Source organism: Chironomus tepperi, unplaced genomic scaffold (genome assembly GCF_022539635.2).
Source record: "Chironomus tepperi strain 1889 unplaced genomic scaffold, CSIRO-AGI_Ctep_v1 contig_33, whole genome shotgun sequence".
Classification (NCBI taxonomy): Eukaryota; Metazoa; Arthropoda; class Insecta; order Diptera; family Chironomidae; genus Chironomus; species Chironomus tepperi.
In genome coordinates, this window is record NW_027226155.1 from 1592661 (window position 1) to 1615037 (window position 22377).

The 22377-nt window shown below is 30.3% G+C and overlaps 2 protein-coding genes across 4 annotated transcripts; one reads left to right on the top strand and one right to left on the bottom strand.

Annotated features, from left to right (window-relative positions):
• Positions 1 to 209: 209 nt before the first annotated feature.
• Positions 210 to 19390, bottom strand: sbm (L-type amino acid transporter sobremesa). Of its 3 annotated transcripts, none has more exons than XM_070645264.1 (9): positions 19238 to 19390; positions 6247 to 6390; positions 6024 to 6140; positions 5621 to 5722; positions 2137 to 2379; positions 1936 to 2061; positions 1720 to 1864; positions 1000 to 1643; positions 210 to 936 (listed from the first exon to the last, which is right to left on the bottom strand). In XM_070645264.1, the coding sequence occupies exons 1-9, from the start codon at positions 19275 to 19277 to the stop codon at positions 866 to 868; spliced, it is 1632 nt and encodes a 543-aa protein (XP_070501365.1). In that variant the 5' UTR covers positions 19278 to 19390; the 3' UTR covers positions 210 to 865. The 3 variants fall into 3 exon arrangements, with proteins under 3 accessions (XP_070501365.1, XP_070501355.1, XP_070501374.1); XM_070645254.1 differs by lacking the exon at positions 19238 to 19390 and adding an exon at positions 7707 to 8099; XM_070645273.1 differs by lacking the exon at positions 19238 to 19390 and having other exon boundaries at positions 6202 to 6343.
• Positions 19391 to 20477: 1087 nt separating this feature from the next.
• On the top strand, positions 20478 to 22342 carry LOC139094370 (uncharacterized). Its single transcript, XM_070645409.1, has 3 exons — positions 20478 to 21087; positions 21158 to 21263; positions 21323 to 22342. The coding sequence occupies exons 1-3, from the start codon at positions 20787 to 20789 to the stop codon at positions 22206 to 22208; spliced, it is 1293 nt and encodes a 430-aa protein (XP_070501510.1). The 5' UTR covers positions 20478 to 20786; the 3' UTR covers positions 22209 to 22342.
• The last annotated feature ends 35 nt before the right edge of the window (positions 22343 to 22377 follow it).

Sequence of the window (22377 nt, forward strand, 5' to 3'; positions counted from 1 at the left end):
GTCATGTTTGGGAGAATAATTTACTAGTAAATTTGTCGAAAAAATTATACGAAATTCGATTCAAAAATTTTTTGACCGTTAATTTTTAACGAAAGAATTTTACTTGAACACGTGCTCCTTTATCAAAGGATTTGAAATTATATGATTTCTGGAAACTGTTAAATAACTAAATATCGACACATTTCAAAAACCAGTTAGATTTCTTCTCTTTAAAAATAAATCTTTTTATTCAAATCTTTATTTTCCCAATAAATTTCCATGTTTTTTTTTACAAACTTGTATTTATTTTGTATTAATTGGCTCTTAATATCTCTTTTTAAATCCATCTCTGTCTAAGTAGTACCTCAATTGTCTCATTCCATAGAGAAATCTCATCTGATTGGATATAACATCTAGTAGAGTTAAGTTACTGTGTTTACCTAACACATTTCAAATAAATCCTTCAATGTAAGGTGCAATTCAATATAATTTTCTAGAATCTCTCTAACATGTACGTAACTTTTCATCGATTTTAAGATAATTTTTGTTTAAAAATTTTAAAGTCTCTAATTTTTCAATCTACACGTTTCTTTTGTATTTTTTTATTTTAATCTGCAAATTTCATCTCATGAAATGCATTGAATGCCATAATTTTTTCTTAATTAAATTCATTTTAAAATAAAAACTTATTGCTTCAACTTATAACTTATATAAAAAAACTTATTAAGTTATGCATCATTTGAGCATCATTTAAACTCAATTATCTAATGATAAAAATAAAATTTGAAGCTCTAAGATCTAAAAAAAATTATCATTTAAAAATAAATTTGCCATGAAGCTGATACATTTCAGATATAATTAGATATTTGTCATATGAAGTAAGTGTTTAGTCAAACATTGCCATGTGGTTTGTTGGAACAACTTCGAATAGCATTTGAAAGAAAATTGTCACTTTATCTGGAAGAAAAAGAACAAAAAATGTGAAAATTTAACCTCAAAATTTCAAATCCATTAGCTTACTCATGAATCCGGGATGCATGCGCCAACGAACAAAAGGCAAATAAAGTACGAGACCACATAAAATGAAGAGAATTGTGTACAGGTATTCAATTTGTGGTTTGTCAATGATCGGAGCGATAACCAAGTAGATAGAAATCACAAGAACGAGAATTGGAATGATGATTGGCACCTTATATGGGCGTGGATAATTCGGTTTGGTATAGCGCATAACAATCAATGCCAACATGGAGCCACCGTAAAAGATCCAAGCAGTAAAACTAAAGAAGTCAATTAATGAGTCAATGGTTCCGTAAAGAACCATCGCACCAGCAATCAATGAATGAAAAATTAAACCTGGTGCCGGTGTTAATCGTCTGACATGAACATAAGACAAGATATCCAGCAAATGTCCCTCACGTGATGCAGCAAAGCATAATCGTCCAGCAGCAAATAATGTTCCATTGGCTGATCCAAATGTGCTTATTGTAACGCTTAATGGCATTATCCATGCAAACATTCCCAAAATACGATTTCCGAATGTCACAGCAACAGCCTCAGATCCAATCATCTCGTCAGGTGACATTGCTGCTAAATAGGAAATGTTTATCAGTGCATAGCACAGAGTTACCAATGGAATTGCAATCATAATTGATCGTGGTAGATTTCTAAATTTAAGTAAATTAATAATTTTGTCAGCTAATTGATTTTGTCCGAATTTTTAATCTGTATCTTTTGTCTTACTTGCTAGGATTTTGAATTTCTTCTGTAACATAATTTAAATTATTCCATCCGTCATATGCCCATAATCCAGTGTAGAAAGCTGTTGCAATTACACCCACTGATGGTGATGGATTTTCAAAAGCATTGGACAAATGTTGCGTATTTCCTGTTAATCGAATTAAATGACAAAAAATGTAAACAAAACAATAAAAATCAATTAAGTTAATTCAGAATTACCTTGAAAGAGCTTCCAAGCACCGCCGCATATGACGATCAAAACAGCAATCATTTTTGCTGTAGCAAAAATATTTTGTACAGCCATTCCTAGATTCACACTGTAACAATTAACAAACAAGATACACACTAGAATAGATAGAAAAGAATGAAAAACAAAATAATTAAATGTCCATTCAATATCCTCGAGATGAAAATATTTACCTATAGCCAACAAGGCAACCATTTTTACAACAACTGATGGGGGATCACATTCAGAAACAAATGCTTCGACGGCATATTGGGCGAATGATAAACAAATAATGGCCATTTGTGACGGTTTCAAAACAAGTGTTGATACCCAACTGAATATAAACGCGGGTGCTGATCCAAATGCATCCATAAAATATGCCCATTCTGCGCCAGATGATGTATTCATTGTTCCCAACTCTGCGTACGCGAGAGCACCTGATGATATATCAAGAAAATTGAACAATCTTAATTAATTTATTCTTTATACAATTGTGAATGTTAATTGAAAGCAATGAATTAATTAAATTTCGTACACGAGTCAAGTCTATTTACATTTCTAAAAAGATCCATTGACATGATAAGGGAAATTGTTGATGTCGATCCTCAAAAATTGTTATTCATATACATCATACAATTAATTTTGATATAGCTACTTTCAATGTCATTTTTATTATAGAAAAAATTACAAAAGTCCTCGAGTTATTTACCGAGGGACTTAAGCGCATTTTTGTCCCAGCGATCAGTAATTGATTAATAAGTCACTTTCAGACCTAAAAACCAAGATCCAGTGAGATCCAGGTCACTTCCAGATCTTAAAAACAAGATCCATTTAAAACTTCCAAAAATTTAAGAACTTAATCATTTAACGGATTTTCATAATTCAAAACTCATAACGGTCAAAAAAAATTCAAACATTGTTCAGTAAACACTGAAAAAACATCGAAAAACATTGAAGAACACTGTAAAACAATGAAAAAATTTGTAAATGAAAATGAAAAACTGTTAATTATAGTATTTATGCGTTGATTTGATGAGATAACCCAATAAGATAGAACTAGTAAAACAAACTAGAGCTCTCTACGATGTCTAGTTTTCGAGATCTGAACTGACCGAACGAACGAACGAACGAATATTATTGCTACCTTTTTGAAAACAAGTTTCAAAAATGCGCTAAAAAATATAATAGATGAAATGTATAGGCAGAGAATGATAGCAGAAAAAACATCATCATTAATCAAAACGTAGATAAATATTTTGCTATCTTCTTATACATATTCTTCGCATAAGTTTAAATATTTGCAATAATGACAGTGATGAGAAATAAGTTAGTAAATAAGAAGGCGGGAATGCTGTCCAGTGAATATAGATTGACAAATTATTCCATTTTTTGAAATTTAACGGACTTTTTTGTTTTGAAAATTTCAGGAAAAAAACTGTATCTTCCAGAAATGATGCAAAACTTTCCAGAAAAAGATGCAAAACCATAAAATAACAAAAAAATTCCACGTAATGATGCGAAATTTCCCAAAAAATGATGCAAAACTTTCCAAAAAAATGCAAAACCTTCCAGAAAAAGATCCAAACTTCCAGAAAATTGCAAATTTTCCGTTAACGAAAATTCAAATTTTCCGTTAACGTCAATTCAAAATTCAATCCATACTCTTTGGTCAAGAACAAAATGTACGATAGGGAAATAAACAATCATTATAATACACGTCATTTAAACCTCTTAGTTCCATGTGCAAATAAATTCGCTATTCAAATACTTATTGATAATGATTATGTCAATGTCTTTTCAGGCAGCTGGGCTGTACGTACATAATGATATAGGCTGTCACAGTAGACTACTTACTATACATAGCATCAACATAGATAAAAAAAAGTAACAGATTGACGTTAATAGCGTAAAAGTGTTAACGAACATTGTAAATATTTCTGTACATTGTAGGAGTTCTTCGAAGTAAGTCTCACGGGCACATGACTGATATTTATCTTAAAATTCTTTTCATGTATATTATAGGATATATGAGTCATTATTAATATTATTTTACACTTAATTGTTTCACTATCAGACTTGCTTAATTATACAGTTGTTACTGTCATCAACATTAATCTGATCGTATAATTAGTTGGACCATCAATTTGCGTATGCATAATTTGTCACATGTCACCTTATTTGGCATTAAGTCAAAAGAAAATTTAAGAGGTTCATTGTATAGACAATACTAAGACTTTGAACCTCTTGTTAAGGCATTGTGAGTAAATAATTGAAGATTCTGTTTACAGATCATATTTTTTAGTAATTAAGCAGAAATGTGAGTTCATAGAAACTTAGTTACTGACTGTATTATGGGATATAGTCTCAGAAAGCCAATAAGATCCATAAAATCAAAGCGTGTATCAATCAAACTGCAAATCAACTTCTGGATCTCACAATTGATCAAATTCACATAATTTCAGTACTGGATCTTTAAAAATCCAGCAAATTGAATTCATCAGAAGCATGAAATTCATACTCAATTAACCAACACATCAAGTTAACAGAAACGATCTGCTAAATGACTTGTTTATGAATTCGTAGAGACTTGTGTAAATTTTTCATTAAAAATGCATGTAAATAAACAGTAAACAAATGGCTGAGATTTACGTAATAGCTGTCAACCTTCATTGTTGTCTAGGATTTCTTATGTAGCTTAACTGCATAAATTAAATTAGACATTCAGGCATTGGGGAAGATGAAAAAAAGAACAATGTATATCAAATTATGTTCAGTTACAATCAGCCTTGATCATTTCACCAGCTTTAATATCTCAACGTATGTGGATATCCTTTATGGAAGGTCAAATTTCCAAGGCTACAGGCGACAGCAAAAAAAGGTCTCAGAAGCCAGACATAATACATAACTCAAAAGATGTGGATCATTAGACAATATTGAAAATTCATAAGAATCGGAAAAATCACTCAAATTATGAGAATTCTTCATTCTCACAGTCGGTCGGTCGGTACGTGAGAAAAATGAAAAAAACTCGTGACACACGGGTAGAAGAAAAAGGAAACAAAAATACAATTCTTGCTTTTTGAATAAAAATATTTTCATACTTGACAGATATGAGTTGCAAAAAAGCTCGGGATAGTCTCACGCACTTTATTAATAGGACTTTATTTCATTTGGAGAGTACCGACAACATACATAGTTTTTTTGTTGATGAGTTTTTCTTCTTCTTGGACATGTCACATGCTCGTGTATTTATATTTTTTTTTCGTAAAAACAACAGAACTTTATCCATTTTGTCATGAATTTGCTTCTTTTTCCTCATGACTTGAGATGAATGTTTTATTTTTAACAGCAAGGCAAACTTCTGATGCTTAACATTATTATTTTGCTCTGTTTATTACTATTGAAGTAAAAATGGCGCTTTATTTTGACATAACAGAGATCTAAATGTTATGCAAATTCGTTAGGATTATGTTAATAAGAGACATTACTGCCATTATCGTTGCAATAACGAATTTAGTTCATTTCCCAGTGTGATAATATGAATGATTATGATCACGTCTATGATATTACGGATATGCTAGTTGTAAATGCATTATGCTGTGCCCACAATATATCATCATTTATCGTTCAAGGAACTTGTCTTGTGTACGAAATTATTGAGGCATATAAAATACTTACCCAATAAGGAAAGAATACCACACGCCATCCAAATGATGAAACTTATACCAACGGAGCCTGTCCTAACAAGCAAACCACTTGGCGAGACGAATATTCCGGAACCTGAATTGTTGGATATAAAATGAAAAAGTTTTTAATTCCAATAATTCGACAACCAGTCACCAGAATGACATGATTATTTGTGTGTAAGGAAGACTTTACTTTTTTTGGTAAGTGCTTATAAGAGATTTCTAATGAAATTATCAGGATTAAGAACATTTTTTCTGTGAAAAGCACTTGAACTTTATGTGCGCATCTGCTTACAACACCCTTAAGTGCTCTGATAAAAGGCACTTAAGATCCAATTGTCAGATGTTTTCTTTGCATTACCAAAAAGCAGTAAGAACTTTTATCAAGCACATACCTATCATAGTTCCAACAATTAGAGCAATCCCACTGAACAACCCCATCCGCTTCTTGAGTTCCACAGTGTTATTCGTCTTTGGGCCCGTCCCCTCCATCGAGTGCCGCATCCCCCTGGCTGCATAGAATAGGAGGAGAAGTTGCGAGAATTAATTAATAAAAATATTTTAAAAGTTTACCATTAACTTAAAAGAAGCTCTTATTTCTTCTTCATCATCTCTTACCCCCAGATGGGTCGGACGCTGTCGTTTCGGACGACCTTCCACGGTAATTTGTGGTGGAATTTTTAGCCATTCCGCTGTCAATTTGGGATAAGTGATTATTGTTCCATCCATTTTTTGACACATCTTTAACTGCTCCATTTTGTCCTGTAAAAAAATGTAAATTCAATGAATATTTTGATGATTTATATGATATGAGCATCATCATACACGTCATCCATTCATTCATTCTGTTATTCATTCATAGTGTAATATATACAATAAATTGTATATAAAGCAAATATGTAATGATGAAAAATTGAGAGCGGGAGAGCTACACATTCAGTCAGTATCATTTTAGATTATATGAAGCGACTCGGAAAATCCAAAAATAAAAAAGAAACGAATTAGGGAGCAATTTTTCAAAGCTACTGTGCTGAAAAATTCTTTCTTTTTGTCTCGTTAACTGGATGAATCAATTTGAAAGTCTGGGCGACACTGAGCAGTGAATTTTGGGTAATTTAATTCAATTACAAAGAATTTTCAAAGGATTTGTATTTGTTTAATTTTATTAATTATCTGATAAGCTAAACATCCAAAAATTTGCTTCTGTTTCTGATACAGCTATGAAAGCTGTTGGAATTTGGCCTCAATCATAAGATAATTGGAAAAGTTTGTTCCGAGTTATCGATAATTTGATTTTTCGGATGATTGGGTATAGATTTTGAACAATAGAATAAGAAAAGATTGCTGTGTTGTGAAAATTAAATAAATTCAGAGAAAAATCGTTGAATTTTATTTGAATTTTGAAAACTGTTGTATGGTTTTCTTCGTTAAATTTCAAAAATTGTCCGTTGAAATTTCATTGCATGAAGGATTTATGCAAAACTAAGAAAGTTAATTGAATTAAGCTTTAAGTAGAGCAATAATCTCCCCAATTCATTCAATATGTCTACGTGAATATCAGCTTTTAATGTTTTCACAACAAAAACATAGCAAAATATCCTGTGATGATCTTGTTTAATGAATTTATTTACAAGTCGAGCACGCTCAACTTACTATTTGTTTACGTCTTTTGCGTTAATTAAGTGCGCTTTTATGAATTCAATAACAAACCGAGATTTCAGAACTGATATTTCTTCTTTTTTGAGGATCAAATGTGAATAAGAAAAATGTTTTTCTCAACTTTTTTGTACTATAAACACTTTCACTGAAGATATTCTATTTAAAGAATTATGAATATTTCTCACATCACATATATATTCTATGCACACGATATTGAGTGAGTAAATGGCGCTCTAACAAGTAGTTAAAACCGCATGTCAACGTCGAGAGAGAAAATAAAAAATTAAAATTAATAAAAAAAGAAAATTATGCAAAAAAATCAGTGATTTGCGAGTGAAAAAAGAAAAATAAATTGTTTCGTGTGTGCGGAGTAATAAAAATTAATTTTTATCAGTATTAAAATAATAAGAATATTCGACCTTCATTATTGTGTGAACTATCTGAATTGAAGCTGGTTTCAGGTTTATCTTTGAATATTTGTACGAATGTATCACGCATCTCATTTAATTGTATCACTAAATGTCTATCAATATATTTATTTACTAAATAATAATAATAAAAAAAAATATGATTTATAGTCCCGTAAATAGTTTAGTCTCGTTTGACAACACTGACAGTCTTTTTTTCACAGATTTATAGTTTATATAAAAATAGCAAATATAAAAATTTTTATTTAATGAGTCCCTATTTTTATATCTTATTGTCTTTATATGTTTATTCACAAAATATTTTTTTTTCACTTTTTTTTTCTTTGCCTTATTTCTTGTTTCCTCTTTTTTTCACAACTATTTCACTCAACGCTCAAAAATCTACTGAAAATTTCCCGACTAAAACTTTCTGCTTTTATTCAAAAAGATTATTTTCTTCTTTTTATTCCTTCATTCTTTTTTTTTCGTGAAAAATAAGAAATGAAAATATTGTGAAGGAAAAAAAATGTGTGTATAGCTGTCTATGTACCATCATCGTGTTGTGAAAACTTATTATTGTAGCAAATGACGTAAATCTAAGGAATTTAGTTTGATAACTTTTTTTAAAATTTTAACGGTTAAATAATTTTTGAATTTTTAACGGATTCGTAATTTTTGAAATTTTTTAACGAAAGATTTTGAAAATTGTGATTTCGTAAAATTTGAGTTTTTAGCCTAAAAACCATTGAATTCTTGGTTCTGGCTAGTAGGAATTAAAGATTAAAGTTCTTTTTACTGTTCTGCATACGTCAACCTACATCCAGTACTGTATTTTACATTTTTTCATTAGAAATTTTGAAATGCACATTTTTATTCAGATTCTCTTCTATAAAATGAAATTTGAATATTCAAAATACGTTACATTTTAACGAAACATATTTCACCATATTTTTTCAAAAAAATATCAATTTTGCTTGACCATTCCGTAACCTTTGATTCCTTTGATCATCGAAATGTCAAAAAATCACTCAGATTCTCTTAAATGTCTGAATTTTACCTAACCCCATTATAATATTCACAAATTTTTTTGCAAAAAAGATTACGTTGGTAGAGGAAATAAGTTTTTTTATGTACATAGATCAGAGACATGTGACATGGGAGGCAAAAGAGAGTTAAAATTGTGAACCAGTGTGAATGTAGAAAAATAAGATGAAGTTAAATTCTTTGAAAATTGAATCAGTTTGGAGCAGTATGTTTTGTATATTGAGTTATGACAATGTCTCTTACGTGAGCAATTTTCATGTACAACATAATAATTTTTGTAAATACTCACATGCTCGTCTACCACTAAAGTAAATGGATATATCGATATCAGAGAAAATTTTGTTGAATTTTTCTCCTCTCAAATTTTTTTTAAATGTTCGGCTTTTTTTTAAAATTCTCACGAGAAAGGAAAGCTCATCTCACTTAACGAGTATGTCTAAAATGCCTCCGCAAATCTAAACTGAGAAAAAATTTGTTTTCAAACTCAATTTTTCCTTCCCATTGTCTGTCAGTTAAGCATGTGATTTTCTTCGAGTTGATCAGTTTTCTAACAAATAATTAGAATTAAGGAAGGGCAAAAAAACAACATCTTCTTATACTCGAGGCGGTATAATGTGATTCATGCTACGTGTCATGTGGCGTTGATGAAAAATTTGCTTTACCCTCAAAAAAAAAAAAGATAAATAAATATATACACACAGAAATGAGGTTTTTCTTTTCAGATTACGATGGCAATATATCCACAATAATTGATTGTCTAACGTCTTTCGAGATTCTCAATCATTTTCTCAAAGTATTATGTAAGAATTTTTTTGCATGCCTTCGTCACTCGAATATTTTTTTATTAATTGACTACAATCAACCAAAGTTTAAAACTCATAAAAATTCATCTGCAAATGGCTTATGTTAAACCGACAGCGGATATCAATAAATCATTCTTCTTCCTTCAAAATCTCTTAACTTTGATCATAAAAATTCTGTGTTTGCTTAACTGGTTTTAAATTTTATCAAATATCTTTCGAAACTATGACAAATGAACTTAATTCCATATAATACTTTTCAATGTTGTCATACCAATTTAGAATTATAAAGTTTAATGATCTCTTATGAGGAAATTTAGCATCCGAGACTTGTGCAAAATATGTGGGATTATTAACGTTCAACAAAAGTTTAAAAATAGTGTTTGGATTTATCGCTAAAAATGTTTGAGCGGAATAGGCTGATTTCTCATCATATCTTTAGTTATAAACTTGAAATTTCATGGAAAGCTCCACAAATATCAGGATAATAACTTGACAAATTGTTGAGGAGATAAAACAACAATGCTTATTTACAAATAAGTATAATTAAAGAACTTCCTAAATGACTTAAATAATGATTTTGTTTATTCTTCTGAGTTTAAAAACAGACTAAAATATTTACATGAAGGGATCAACAACTATAAAAGGGGAAAATCAACTAATTGCAGTTTCAAATGAAATTTGAATATTAAAAGACAATTGCCATATTCTTAGCACATACGGTCAATTAATCGCAGCCGTTTCTAATCAGTATTCAAATTAAAAATTCATCATAAGTGCGATATGTGACTAAAATAACAAATTATAAAAATTAATTAATACTTTAATAATTTAAACTCATAAATCTCAGATTGTGTCAAACTTTTATGCTCTGTTGTACAGTTAAAGATAAAAAAGATTGCGGCATAGTAAAAATAATTTTGTTGTTTAGAAAATTCTCAATTTTAGAAGGATCAATAAACTTTTGAGCACAGCAAGCGTCGAAAATCTTATCTCTTATTGATTTTTCTCTAGAAGATTTGTATATACGACTAATCCAAGCCATATTTTTCGTCTACACCACGTGCCTTCCGGGAAGTAAGTTTAGATTTTAAAATTCTACTTCTTCCAAAAACCATTTACATAGCATGGTCATTGTATACAATTTGATATTCTTAAAAATAAGGAAATTATAATCCCCAATTTATTTAAACACTTAATTCAAGCTATCTCTATTATCTTACAAGATGATTAAAAGGGAAATAACTCTTAAAAACCTTATAAACTCTTCTTAATATTAATAAATTCATTTAATCTCAGCAGATGATTCAAGTAATTCCATAATTAAAGAGCTTTAACTTTATTGCTTGCTTCTTAAATAATAAAGCTGCTCTATGTATTGCCGCAAGGAAAATTAGACTTCTTCTTTTTTCTAAAGCTCATCAAAATCATTTCAGTCAAAAATGGAAATGAATAAATGTCAAAAAGTATCTTTCATCAACTTAATTCTAACAAAATTAAGGGTTGTTTTGAAAAGTCATGAGAATAATGAAGTTATAACTCACGTAGAAATACTTAATTAGGTTTATAACTTTTTTTTAGTTGCATATCTTTTTCATATTAATTTGTAGTCATGATTTCTTGATAAAAACTTTTAACTGTGTTAAAACGAGCTTAAAATATCTATTAGAGTTTATTTGTGTCTTATATTGTAGGAAGATGTTGAGAATTTATCAACAGAAGGATCAACAGCCATTTCACATTCGAATTATCTAAGTAATTGCAATCAGTTGATTTCCCCTATTTGAGTTGTTAGTCCCCTTCATATGATTACTTATTTATTTTGATTTCAAATGTCAAACAATAAACATTTTTATGAAATTTATTTTAAAAAGCAATGCAGCAATCATCTTAATTACAGTAAAATATGGGATTTGACTAGGACATCAAAAGACCTTAACAAGTTAAACAAAGAAACTGGATCAAGTATTTAAAACTTACAAAGTTGCCGAATAATCGCAAAAGTAGTAGAAGTTATTAATATCTGCTATATCGCAGATTTTATCGTTTAAAATTTCATAATATAAAAGAACGTAAAAAAAGATAAACTTAAATGCGTCACAATGAAATTTTTAAAACTCTTCCCACCCACTCATCAAACAGAATGGGCAGAAAAAACAAGAAATTCGCAAAATAAATTTACGATGTGCTGATTCAATTCATCTTTTCATATAAAAGGAACGTGAAATTCAGCTGCTAGATAAGCGTTCGTACAATGTATACATGGTGTCAAATTTCAATGCATTCTAGAAACAAATAGGATCACGAGCGAGAACAATAGAAATGTATTCAAATGTAACGAATCTAGTTGCACATGACATTAAGCAAATGTTTCTAAAAGTACTTAAAACAATTTTATACTTCAATAAAAATTACTAGTGCACTAGCCCAGTGAAAATGGCGCCAATTTGATCTTAATCGCAATGTTTAGACATTTTAGGATAAAAATTACAGCCTGTGATGCTTAAATGTAGCAGAACATGATGCAAATTATATAAATAAAATAACCTGTGATCTTGTGTTGGCGGTCAAGTACAAATGTACCGAAAAACTTTCTATCGACTTCCTTCATATCAATTCTATTCATAATTTTGATCGTTGTTTCGCTTGTACTTTAATGATGATTAATTGGGTTCAGTTCCTCTGAATATTCAAATCATTTTTTATTACATCGAGTATAAAGTATATAAATTCATATACGGCGTCAAGTTCATTATTAAAATGCTCGGGGTATTTTATTATTAGCTGACAAATATCTTTCTTTTTTTTCATGAATGCGAGCACCCGGGATAATTGCCAAACTTTATTGTTTTTTATCGTTCACTTACTCATTTGTCTCTGTTTTATACTTCTCACTTACTTTATACTTGTTTATTCTCAAAACGATTATGGCCACTGTCGTGGTCATCCATAATGTGCTTTTAGCTTTACTTATTGCATCTGTTTTTGTAAGGATTACCTTTCAAAACACACCCGATTTCTAGGGCGGACGTGAAAGTAAAACAAATTTAAAATTCATCACAATGAAAACATAAGTAGGAATTAAGGTTTCCGCGAAAAGTATCTCATAAATAAAATGTCTCGTTATCGTAAGCAACACATTGCTTTTAAGTTAGAAACATGTGGAAGCTTTATGTGAAAATCATTTGGTGGTGAAAAATTGAAAATATTTAAAACTCGAAATAATGAGTCAGAGTTGTTATTATAGCTTTCTTGACCTATTTACAATAAATATTTCCTCAAATACTGAATTTACTGTAATCAAAATGATTGCTGTAGAGCTTAACAATGTAAAAGATGTTTATTGTTTGAAGATTGAAAACAAACTAAATATTAGAATGAAGGGGCTTATAACTATGTAAAATGGAAAATCAACTATTTTGAAGTTGTAAATAAAATTTGAATATCAAACAACCGTTGATATATTATCAACAAAAACATTGCTGGAATATCCAGATAGCAACATTGAAATGAACTAAATTTAATGATATTAAGGCAAATACCAAACTTGAGACATGTGTCGAATGTTTTCTTTATCATCCATTCAATCAAGAAATGAATAATGTGGATCGATTATTGATATGACAATAGTAATAGTAATAGCCGAAGTACTTACAATAAATAACCTTCGAGGTGAGACAAACAACTCATTACCGTCATCAAAAAAATGAGATCTTGATGTGAAGCTCAAATGACAATAGACGATTCTTAATCCTCTTAGACGATTTCTCGTTCCTCAATTGTCATCCTTTTAAAACAAAAAGTCGACTGATTAATGTTGACATTATTCCATCGAGATTTCATCGAAAAGTCCCCAGATCAGAATAATTATCGGATTTTGTATTTAACACACAAAATTGATGTTCCATTATCAGCAGATGTCGTTTTTGAAGACTGAGCTCTAATTTAAAATCTGTACTAATCCCAAATAATTCTAATTCCTCTTCAAAACTTTTTCTACGCAAAATCTACTGACATTTTTACGGTTTTCACACTCAGGTATCGAAATTTGTCATCTCTGTATCGGAATTAATGCTATTTGGAAATTTTTAGGATTAATGCTTGTTTGGAATTTTCTGAGATTTTAAGGTTATGTTCTACATGAACATCATATCATCAAAATTGACAATTTGCGCTTAAGATAAAAATTCAAGCAGCTCATAAATGTATAAAAATAGCTCAAGATGATTGCGGAATTTCCATTGCATTAGAATAATGATAGTCATAATATTGCTCAACAACTATTTTTATTGAGTGAATTTTATAGCTTTTTCCTAGCGTTAGTTGTTCAGTCGACAGCATAGAAAGCAATTATTTAAAGTGATAAGAAGTTTATGATCACATAAACAAACTTTTTGCGTTCTTTCTACCTTCTACTTCCTCTTTTTTCACCTTTTCTGAATAAATTATGGTCCAAAAGATTTGTGCCTTAAAGAAAAATATTATCTAAACTGCGTGAGAAAGTTACTTCCCATGATTGTTGATCTTTTGTTAGGCTTCATTCAGAGGTTTCCCATTTCACGCACAAATTAGCCTTAAGTTATTGTGAGAAAATCTTGAATTTCATAATCTGATGAATATTATGACTCATAACAAGTCCAATTTTAATGAAAATATTGGGAAATGCTTAAAGGCTCAAATTAAGGACCGTAAAAAGCAATTCAGACATGATTATTTACATTTACAAGTGAAAATTGCACAAATTGTCAATCGTCAAAATGAATCGAAATATAATAAAGCTCTCAATGGCTAATTAATTTTCACATTAGGTATGTCAGGAAATGCACGAGTACACGAGGAAATCAAAATAGTTTTTGTTTATTTTTATTGAAGAAAAAGTCTACGTCTCTATGCAACCCGGTAAAAAAGCAAAACAAAAGCATGCATTTCCTTTCCCTCTCGCAGAAATAAATAAGGTACGACGATGAAGTGCAATGAAAGTTTGCAGTCAAAAAGTTCAGGGATGTTCAGGAAATTCATGAACAATGAAAAGGTACACGACAATTTATTATGCGTCACCTCTCTTTCGTTTCTCTTTTCGCTCAAATTTCCAATCAATGATATAGCGCAATCGCATTCGTTTGCCCGGCAAGAAAAGGAAGAAAAATGTGTTACTTCATGTGCTTCCAAAGCCAATAGCTTCATTCATGCCGAGCCGCAAAAAAAGCTCTTCTCTCCTCCTTACTCTTTCTCTCACATTTACACTTTACTACTGTTTTTATTATTTTTCTCGTGTGCTCTCATGCTTTCCTTACTAAAAGAAATGCCTTATTGTTGTTGCTATTCTTCATTCTTGAACTGATGATGGCTTACGTGACAAATTAAATAACTGTATCTTGATTGCCTTTCCAAATTGTTTTTTATCATAAGCAGATTTCAATAATTTACAAACGATCAATAGCTAATCGAAATTGAGTGTGCTATTGACATAAAACTACTCGAGTTCTGTTCTTACTCAAGTCTTTGTTTGTGGTTTCGTTCTTTTCTTTCATCGTTTAATTGATTTCGAGGACTTCGAAAAGGTTGAATTTTATTTTATTTTGAAATTCGTTGAGAAGAAGGAATGTAAACTGGTTGTTGGACTGAATTTTCTAAGTGCTCATTCATATTGTATGAATCTGATTTTCATCTTCTTAATGATTTCGTGTGGCTTGAAATAACTGAATCTTTAGAAACGCAATTGTGGACTCTAATTGGATTTTCTGTTTTGGATACTTGAATTGAGGTGATCTATGAGCTTTTTCTTGTCTTATATTTGTCACATTATGTATCTACGACAGGTATCTTATCAAAAGATGCTAAATCAACCGTAAAAGTTCAGCATTCAATGTTCCAAAAATAAGCCTGTTATGTAACATGAAAAAACACCAACAAAATGAAATTGAGCTTCTAAATCAGACCTTTTACGATCCACCAATGCCCATTTAATTAACTCGACCCACAAATCACAGTTAACTTTCTCAAAAGCTCACGTTTCTCCAAAAAATTCTGTCATCCAGTTTCCTTCTCACCCGGACTCTCATCTTACAATTTATATCGCTTATAATGAAGCAATGACAAGTCTCAATTAATTTATGGGCACGCGAACTCATCAATCGAAGAATTTATTTCAATTAAGATTCATGGTTATTTTGCACAGTCTCATCGGATCTTTTCATTCCTTTGTTTTACTTGGAATTAAATCAAAATTAATTTTGTAAATCGACCAGTTTAATTTGAGCCTTTTTCAAGATTGTTCATGACGTCTATGACTTTTAAAATGTAATAAAAAAGGGAAAATTTGGAAATAAGACTATTTGACATTTTCCTAATTACTTAATGTTTACTTTCATAATTATCTTTTTTACGACAAGTACATTTTTATGGTGGCAATTATAAGTCATTAATCCAATAGATATTAGAACAATTGACCAATTAAATGTATGGCTGATGAAGATACTTATTCTGATAGATTAAATGAGTCTTATCACTATGCATTTCATACAATGTTGAACTGTAAAAATGTCAATGTCTATGACGTATGAAGTTGATTTTAAAAATATATGTTTCTATGACCCTTTTTTGACGCTTCACTTTCTCTCTTAATTTTCAATTTAAAAATTCAAGCTTTTTTGTCATTGAATCAATCAATAAACTTGTGATATTTTTATATTTGTAGGCATATTTCCAAAGAAGGCCTTTGAGTTCATTGAACGTGGGAAAGTAAAATATTTTTGATTCCTCGAGCAACTGATTTCGCTTCTCCTATTCTAATTTAATTATGGTTAATTAATTTTTACGCTAAAGTAATTTGATTAATATTTTCCACACCTTTCCATTCACTAACGTCTTGTGCTCATTAATTAATGCGCTAATGTTACAAGGGTATCGATTGAAACGGATTTTCGTCCTTGACATTATATTTATTTCCTGTGGCTTATTACTATAGTTTTCTATTAGAAAATCTTCCATTGAAAAACTTTCTACGTTCACTTTCTATTAATTTACGTTCAATAAAATTCAACGGCTAAAAAGAATTTAAAATTAACAAGCAAAGTTTAACGAATGTTACCAAAAATTATGAATTTTGACAAATTTAGAAAATTTAACCTTGAGCCTGTTTTCTCACATTTCCCACATCAGGATGTATCAAACTGTAATATTACGCAAACGTTTAATCTATTTATAACTATTATAAAAGTAGAAGAGATCACTTAAATTCAATTCAAACTTTTAAATGAAAATTTCCAAAAATTACCAGCCTGTCTACTAAAAATAAAATTCAAAATTTTAACGAAAAACCGTTAATATCAAATTTATGTATCGAAATAGCAATTTAATGATTGATCAACAAAAGGACAATTAATATGAAGTAAGTGTCAAATAAACGCCTTCTCAAAAGCCTCTTTGGCACCATCAATCAATGCATTGAAAGGAAATGCTTATTTAATGCCAAATAGAACATTTTACAACAACAATTTCAATCACATTTAGTCAGAAATAAAAGAAAATGACAGCTATCATTAATAAATGATTTTGTTCATTATTTTTGACTCTATTTTCCCACCTTCTCGATGCCAAAAATACATTCTTTTTCAACAAGATACTAAATAAATGTGCGTTATGTACATTAAATTATGTGGTACGTAGGAAACCAAGCGAATCGAAAAATGCTCTTTTTTTCGTCTGTTTGTTATCTTCTAGAAAATAAGAGAAACATATACCATGACCTATATTTTCATTCCGTATTTACACCCACAACTAAATATCCCCATCCATATCATTTGGTGACAATTTAAAGCAATTCGTACACATTGGTACACATCATGCCGATAATAATTTTATTTAGTTTTATTGTTATTGAATTTATTATCAGAACAGCTTGTAAAAAACAGAGAGAAGTGTGGACAGTTCAGAGATACAATGTATCTGATATTTATACATCATTGAGCTTTCAGGAAAGCTCGATAAGATCAGGCGCGTGGTGAAATTATTACGAAAAAATCATCTCAATTGAACATTGGCAAGGATTTGCACATAATCTCATACCAGAAGGACGAATTTTATTGCGATGCATAGAGATGCACGTAATGCCACATAATCCAGTGAGCTCTGTAATTTGAATATTTTCTTCTAGAACAATTTATAAAGCTTTTTATAGACTAGAGTTTATTGGAATTAGGATTTATGAATGAACCTAGATCAAAGGTTACCACTGGCGTGAAAGCTCTTTTGTCTTGCTAAACTGATTAGTCCTTTGACAATTTTGAAAACAAGTCTTCAAAGTGATGGTAAATTTAATTAACTTCGTAGTAAACAAAGCAATTTAAATATTTTTTTTATGACAAATTTGCACAAAGACTCTTGGCATCCAGTGAATATATCGTTAACATCTATCTCATCTCGCAAATATGCAAGCAATTCGCACACAAGAAGATGAAGAAATGTAGTAGTACGAGAGATAAGTATATAACTGACAGCTGTTTAAAATCTAATTGAAAAGTATTGTAGAATGGGGGAAAGATGGTTGTGATTTTTTGAGGTATTTTGTGAGCTTCTTCTTAATTTTTAAGTCTTTTTAAGAACCAGTGACTTGTAAATAATTAGTAAAAATGCTGTACGCAAATCAGCACACATGTGATTCCGCACCAGCATTATGATATGAGGAATAAGCAAGCAAAAGAGAGAATAAAGAGAAATACAGTTTTTTGTTAAAGGAGAAATGAAGGACGGAGATAACATTTCCATTTTCACGTTCTGACAAGAGGGTTCTTATTCTTTTTTTGAACGTAGATTTGGTCATGGATAAAAAGCATTCGTTTACCGGTACCTTGATATCTCAAGTACGCACATCGCGATTCATTCTTGAAATTTTTATAAACACTTGCACGTCACTTACGAGAGTGTATTTATTATGGATATAAATATTCCGATAATGTGTAACTTAACACATTCAATGAATCACATTTAAAAAATATGAAAAGCACATTTTTGAGTATTTTCATCGCATTTTCTAAAGGAAAAGCTGCCAACTGAGTGTCTGTTTGTTAGTCAACTCTCTGTTTATGTGCTTTTAAGCTTGTAATGACCAGAGAATTAATTAAAGATCACAATCTTTCCAAAACAAGGAATTGAAAAAGTGAGGTTAGACACAATTTCGACGAATATTTTTCAAATATTTTTTGACCGTTATTTAAGATATCAATGATTTAATACCGGAAAAATGCGCTTTTCACAGTCACAACTTTACAAGAAAAATAATTTTCCTCCCGTTTGAGAGTAGCAAAGAAAAAGAAGAAAAAAAATTTTTGTTCCTTTCACTCACTGCCAACGGAGAAAAAAAAAATCACCGCGTCATAAGCATTTTGCAAGAGGAAAAAAAATTTTTCACAGGCGTTTTCTTTTCTATTTTGCATAACTTTGTGTATACAAGCAGGCAATTTATAGATTTCACGTAAATTTCCTCGTTTTTCCAACTCACACGATTTTCATGACATTGTGTCGTGCGACCATGTCCATGTTTTGTATGTTCTGTCTAGCTTTTCAATAGGGAAGCTAATTATTACATCATTTTTTGGATGTAACTATTCATTACGTCCGCATTCACAGACATCATTGAGTTTCTCACATTTGATTCACATTCACACTATGCACTGATCATTAATTTCATCATGTACTCACCATTTTGTAAATGATTTGCTTGAAAAGCATTCTGAAACATTGCTTGCTCACTGTTACTTGATTTTTCATTCGTGTCATTCGAGAAACTGAGTTAAAGGCATTGGGAGCAAGGGACTTTTATAGAATATTCGACTCTTCGTGTTGTCTCATTTTGGCACATATATTGGAAAATTGTAATAAATTGAGGGATGCTTCTGCGCATATAAAAAGCGATCATATACTTTAATATTTGGTGAGAGAGAAAGAGCAATTAAATATAGAAAAATATAAAATTTTGAGAGAGTAATTTAGAAATTGAAGCGGCTACGAAAGACGAGACTACACATTGGACTTGAAACGACTTTTTTTTCTTCTCTTTTTAATCAAATGGTCTATGAGATGAGAGAATTTATGACAGACCACGTGTTGCTGCCTTCCAAAATATTGAAATAGAAGATGAGTACAATATAAATTGATCGCGACGACAAGTGACTCTTGAGCTTTTCTTAATGAAAGCTTTTTAATTCGATCAATTTTTCATGACTTTAATTTTTCTCAATTTATTTTTTTTTTTTGTTTTTATTTATTGCGTACTTTGAGAATAAATTGGTAGATATTTAACAATTGCTGACATTGGAGATGAATGAGAAGTAATTCTTACAAGAAAATAAACACCTATAAATAGCTTCCTATTAATAACTTTGTTGATAATCAAAGAGGGTTTTTTAAACTCGTATAATTCTTAACGACTTTCAAAAATTTGAAAAAAGCGGGAAATGTTGATTCAAAAAATACAAAACATTTTGCAATAATACGCTAACCATTGTTTACGTTCTACAAAATTATGATTTTCTACATCGTTATGCGCTGAATCAATATAATTATGATCATTTTCTTAAAATTATTAACTTTTCAGTATAAAAGTTATGTAGTTCTAATGATTTTCATCCTAAATATTGCACAATTCATAAAATAATTAAATATATATGACATGGATTAGCCGCGGTTTTGTTAGGGATGGCCACAAAAATTGGGATTTTTCCCCAATCGTCGTTAACTTCTTTTACTTGATTTAATTCATTTAATTGGCTATATTAATAAATGTTTAATATTTTGTATAGTTTAACTGAGAGTAATTAAGACAACTGGATTAGTAATTTAATTGTAAAACACTCAATACAATAGTTTTCACATATTTCATAATATTAACAAATTTGTTAATTAATTTAACTTATTATTCTTAGGTGTCTATTTATAAACCATCAATAATTAATGCCGATTAAGCTAAGCAGTAACGATTTTAAATGCCGAGAAACAGTTCAAGAAAATCTAGAACATTTGACAATAAACAGTAAAATGGCAATGCCTGCTGGCTTTTAAATGGTTTTTAAATTTTAAATTGCTTGACAAAATTTTTAAAAATAGAATTTTGGTAACTAAATCAGGGTTTTGACAAAAGATACATGTGTTAATAAATTTTAAGCGCTCATACGTTAGTGTTAAATGTATTATAATTAATTGTGAAGTTTATTTGCATTGAAAAAATTGCAAAATAATAAAATTCTTAAAAATGAACACAACGCCAAACAAAACAAATTTAAATACAACTCCAAATAATTGGTCATGGCTGGAAAATACAAATGATTCTCCAACATCGAATGATGGAATATCCAAAAGTATGGATAATCAACAGTTAAATAAGAGTTTTGATAGTGCAACAGCAAATGGCAGAAGAGGACGTCCAAAAAGTGAAATTTTGACTTCCTTAATGCTTCAAGGAAGTACATCTCCTTCCGCAATCAAGTGTAAATTTTGTAACCGTGTCTTCCCACGAGATAAATCACTAGCAGCTCATTTGCGCACTCATACAGGTAATTAAAGAAATTTCTATTCATTGGACATAAGGTTATAAGATTCTAATGGTATTTCTGTTGTCAATAGGAGAGAAGCCTTATATCTGCGATTTTCCACTATGTTCTCGTGCATTTACTCAAAGTGGACAACTTAAAACTCATCAACGATTGCATACAGGCGAACGTCCTTTTAGGTAATTACTTGAATATTTCTGGATCTTACTGAAACTCATTAAAAATTATTCTATTACAGTTGCAGTGCACCAAATTGCCAAATGAGATTTACTCATGCGAATCGCCACTGTCCCGATCATCCATATCAAGCATTAAAGAGATGTGATGATGAGTTCCTCTTAAATTCACAGCCGGAAGAACAGAGTACAGAAATTTTAAAATGGCTTCAAAAATATCGCGAAGAAAGACAACAGCAATTAATTCAGGCACAATCTCCATCACCAAGTCCAAGTTCTTCAGCAAGAAAGACACCAAAACGTCCATCGTCATCAACAACGAAAGGAAATGACGAGAATAATAAAAGGAGAGTTTTTAGTAAATCTATAAATGATATAAAGGCACAGGAAAATTGTGATATGAGCAGCAACAATATGGAATTGATTGCAATGTCGCCGAGTAAGGCAGCTAGGAAAGGCTTAATGTGTGCTATGGATATGAATGCTGGAACGGCAGAAAATATTCAAAGTTCAACACCAATTCAGAAACAAAATTATGCTTCAGATGCTACAGATCTTGCCATTATTGGAAGTCCAGTTTCGACAAATAAACCAAAACATTGTAGACCGAAAATTATTTTATGGAAGGAACCGATGGACGACAATGATGAAGAATCATCACTTAATAATGAAGAGAATATTTTAAAACCGAAAGAAATTAGCGGACCTAATGAAAAGAATCTTTCGGTTCCATCACCTAAGAAATTATTTAATCCAAAAAAGAAATGGCTGCGTGAAGCATGTCAAGATTTAGGAACTCAGCCACTGGATTTTGGTAGTAATCATCCACTTTATAATAGACTTCAAACACAGGCTGTTGACACTATGACTAATTCACAATTGAGCTTATCGAATAATCATATTATAAGACCTAGTGTAATAATTATGGCAAAAGAAAAGAAGGAATAGGAGGCGATGTCTAATTTTTGCACAATTTTCTCGTACATAAAGTTTTATTAATTGCACAGATATAGATATAGAGAATGTATTTTCATAAATTTATTATTATCAATAAATTGTACTACATTTTTATACAATTAAAACATCTCTTTCATTGCTTTTCATTCATGACTTACTA

Coding starts and splice junctions, on each gene's coding strand:
- sbm (XM_070645254.1), bottom strand. CDS start 7,785: ATGCGTGATACATTCGTACAAATATTCAAAGATAAACCTGAAACCAGC. Junction 5,723..6,023: donor AATTGTTGGAACTATGATAG/GTATGTGCTTGA, acceptor CCAACAATTCAG/GTTCCGGAATATTCGTCTCG. Junction 2,062..2,136: donor GGTTGCCTTGTTGGCTATAG/GTAAATATTTTC, acceptor TATCTATTCTAG/TGTGTATCTTGTTTGTTAAT.
- LOC139094370 (XM_070645409.1), top strand. CDS start 20,787: ATGAACACAACGCCAAACAAAACAAATTTAAATACAACTCCAAATAAT. Junction 21,088..21,157: donor TCATTTGCGCACTCATACAG/GTAATTAAAGAA, acceptor TGTTGTCAATAG/GAGAGAAGCCTTATATCTGC. Junction 21,264..21,322: donor ACAGGCGAACGTCCTTTTAG/GTAATTACTTGA, acceptor ATTCTATTACAG/TTGCAGTGCACCAAATTGCC.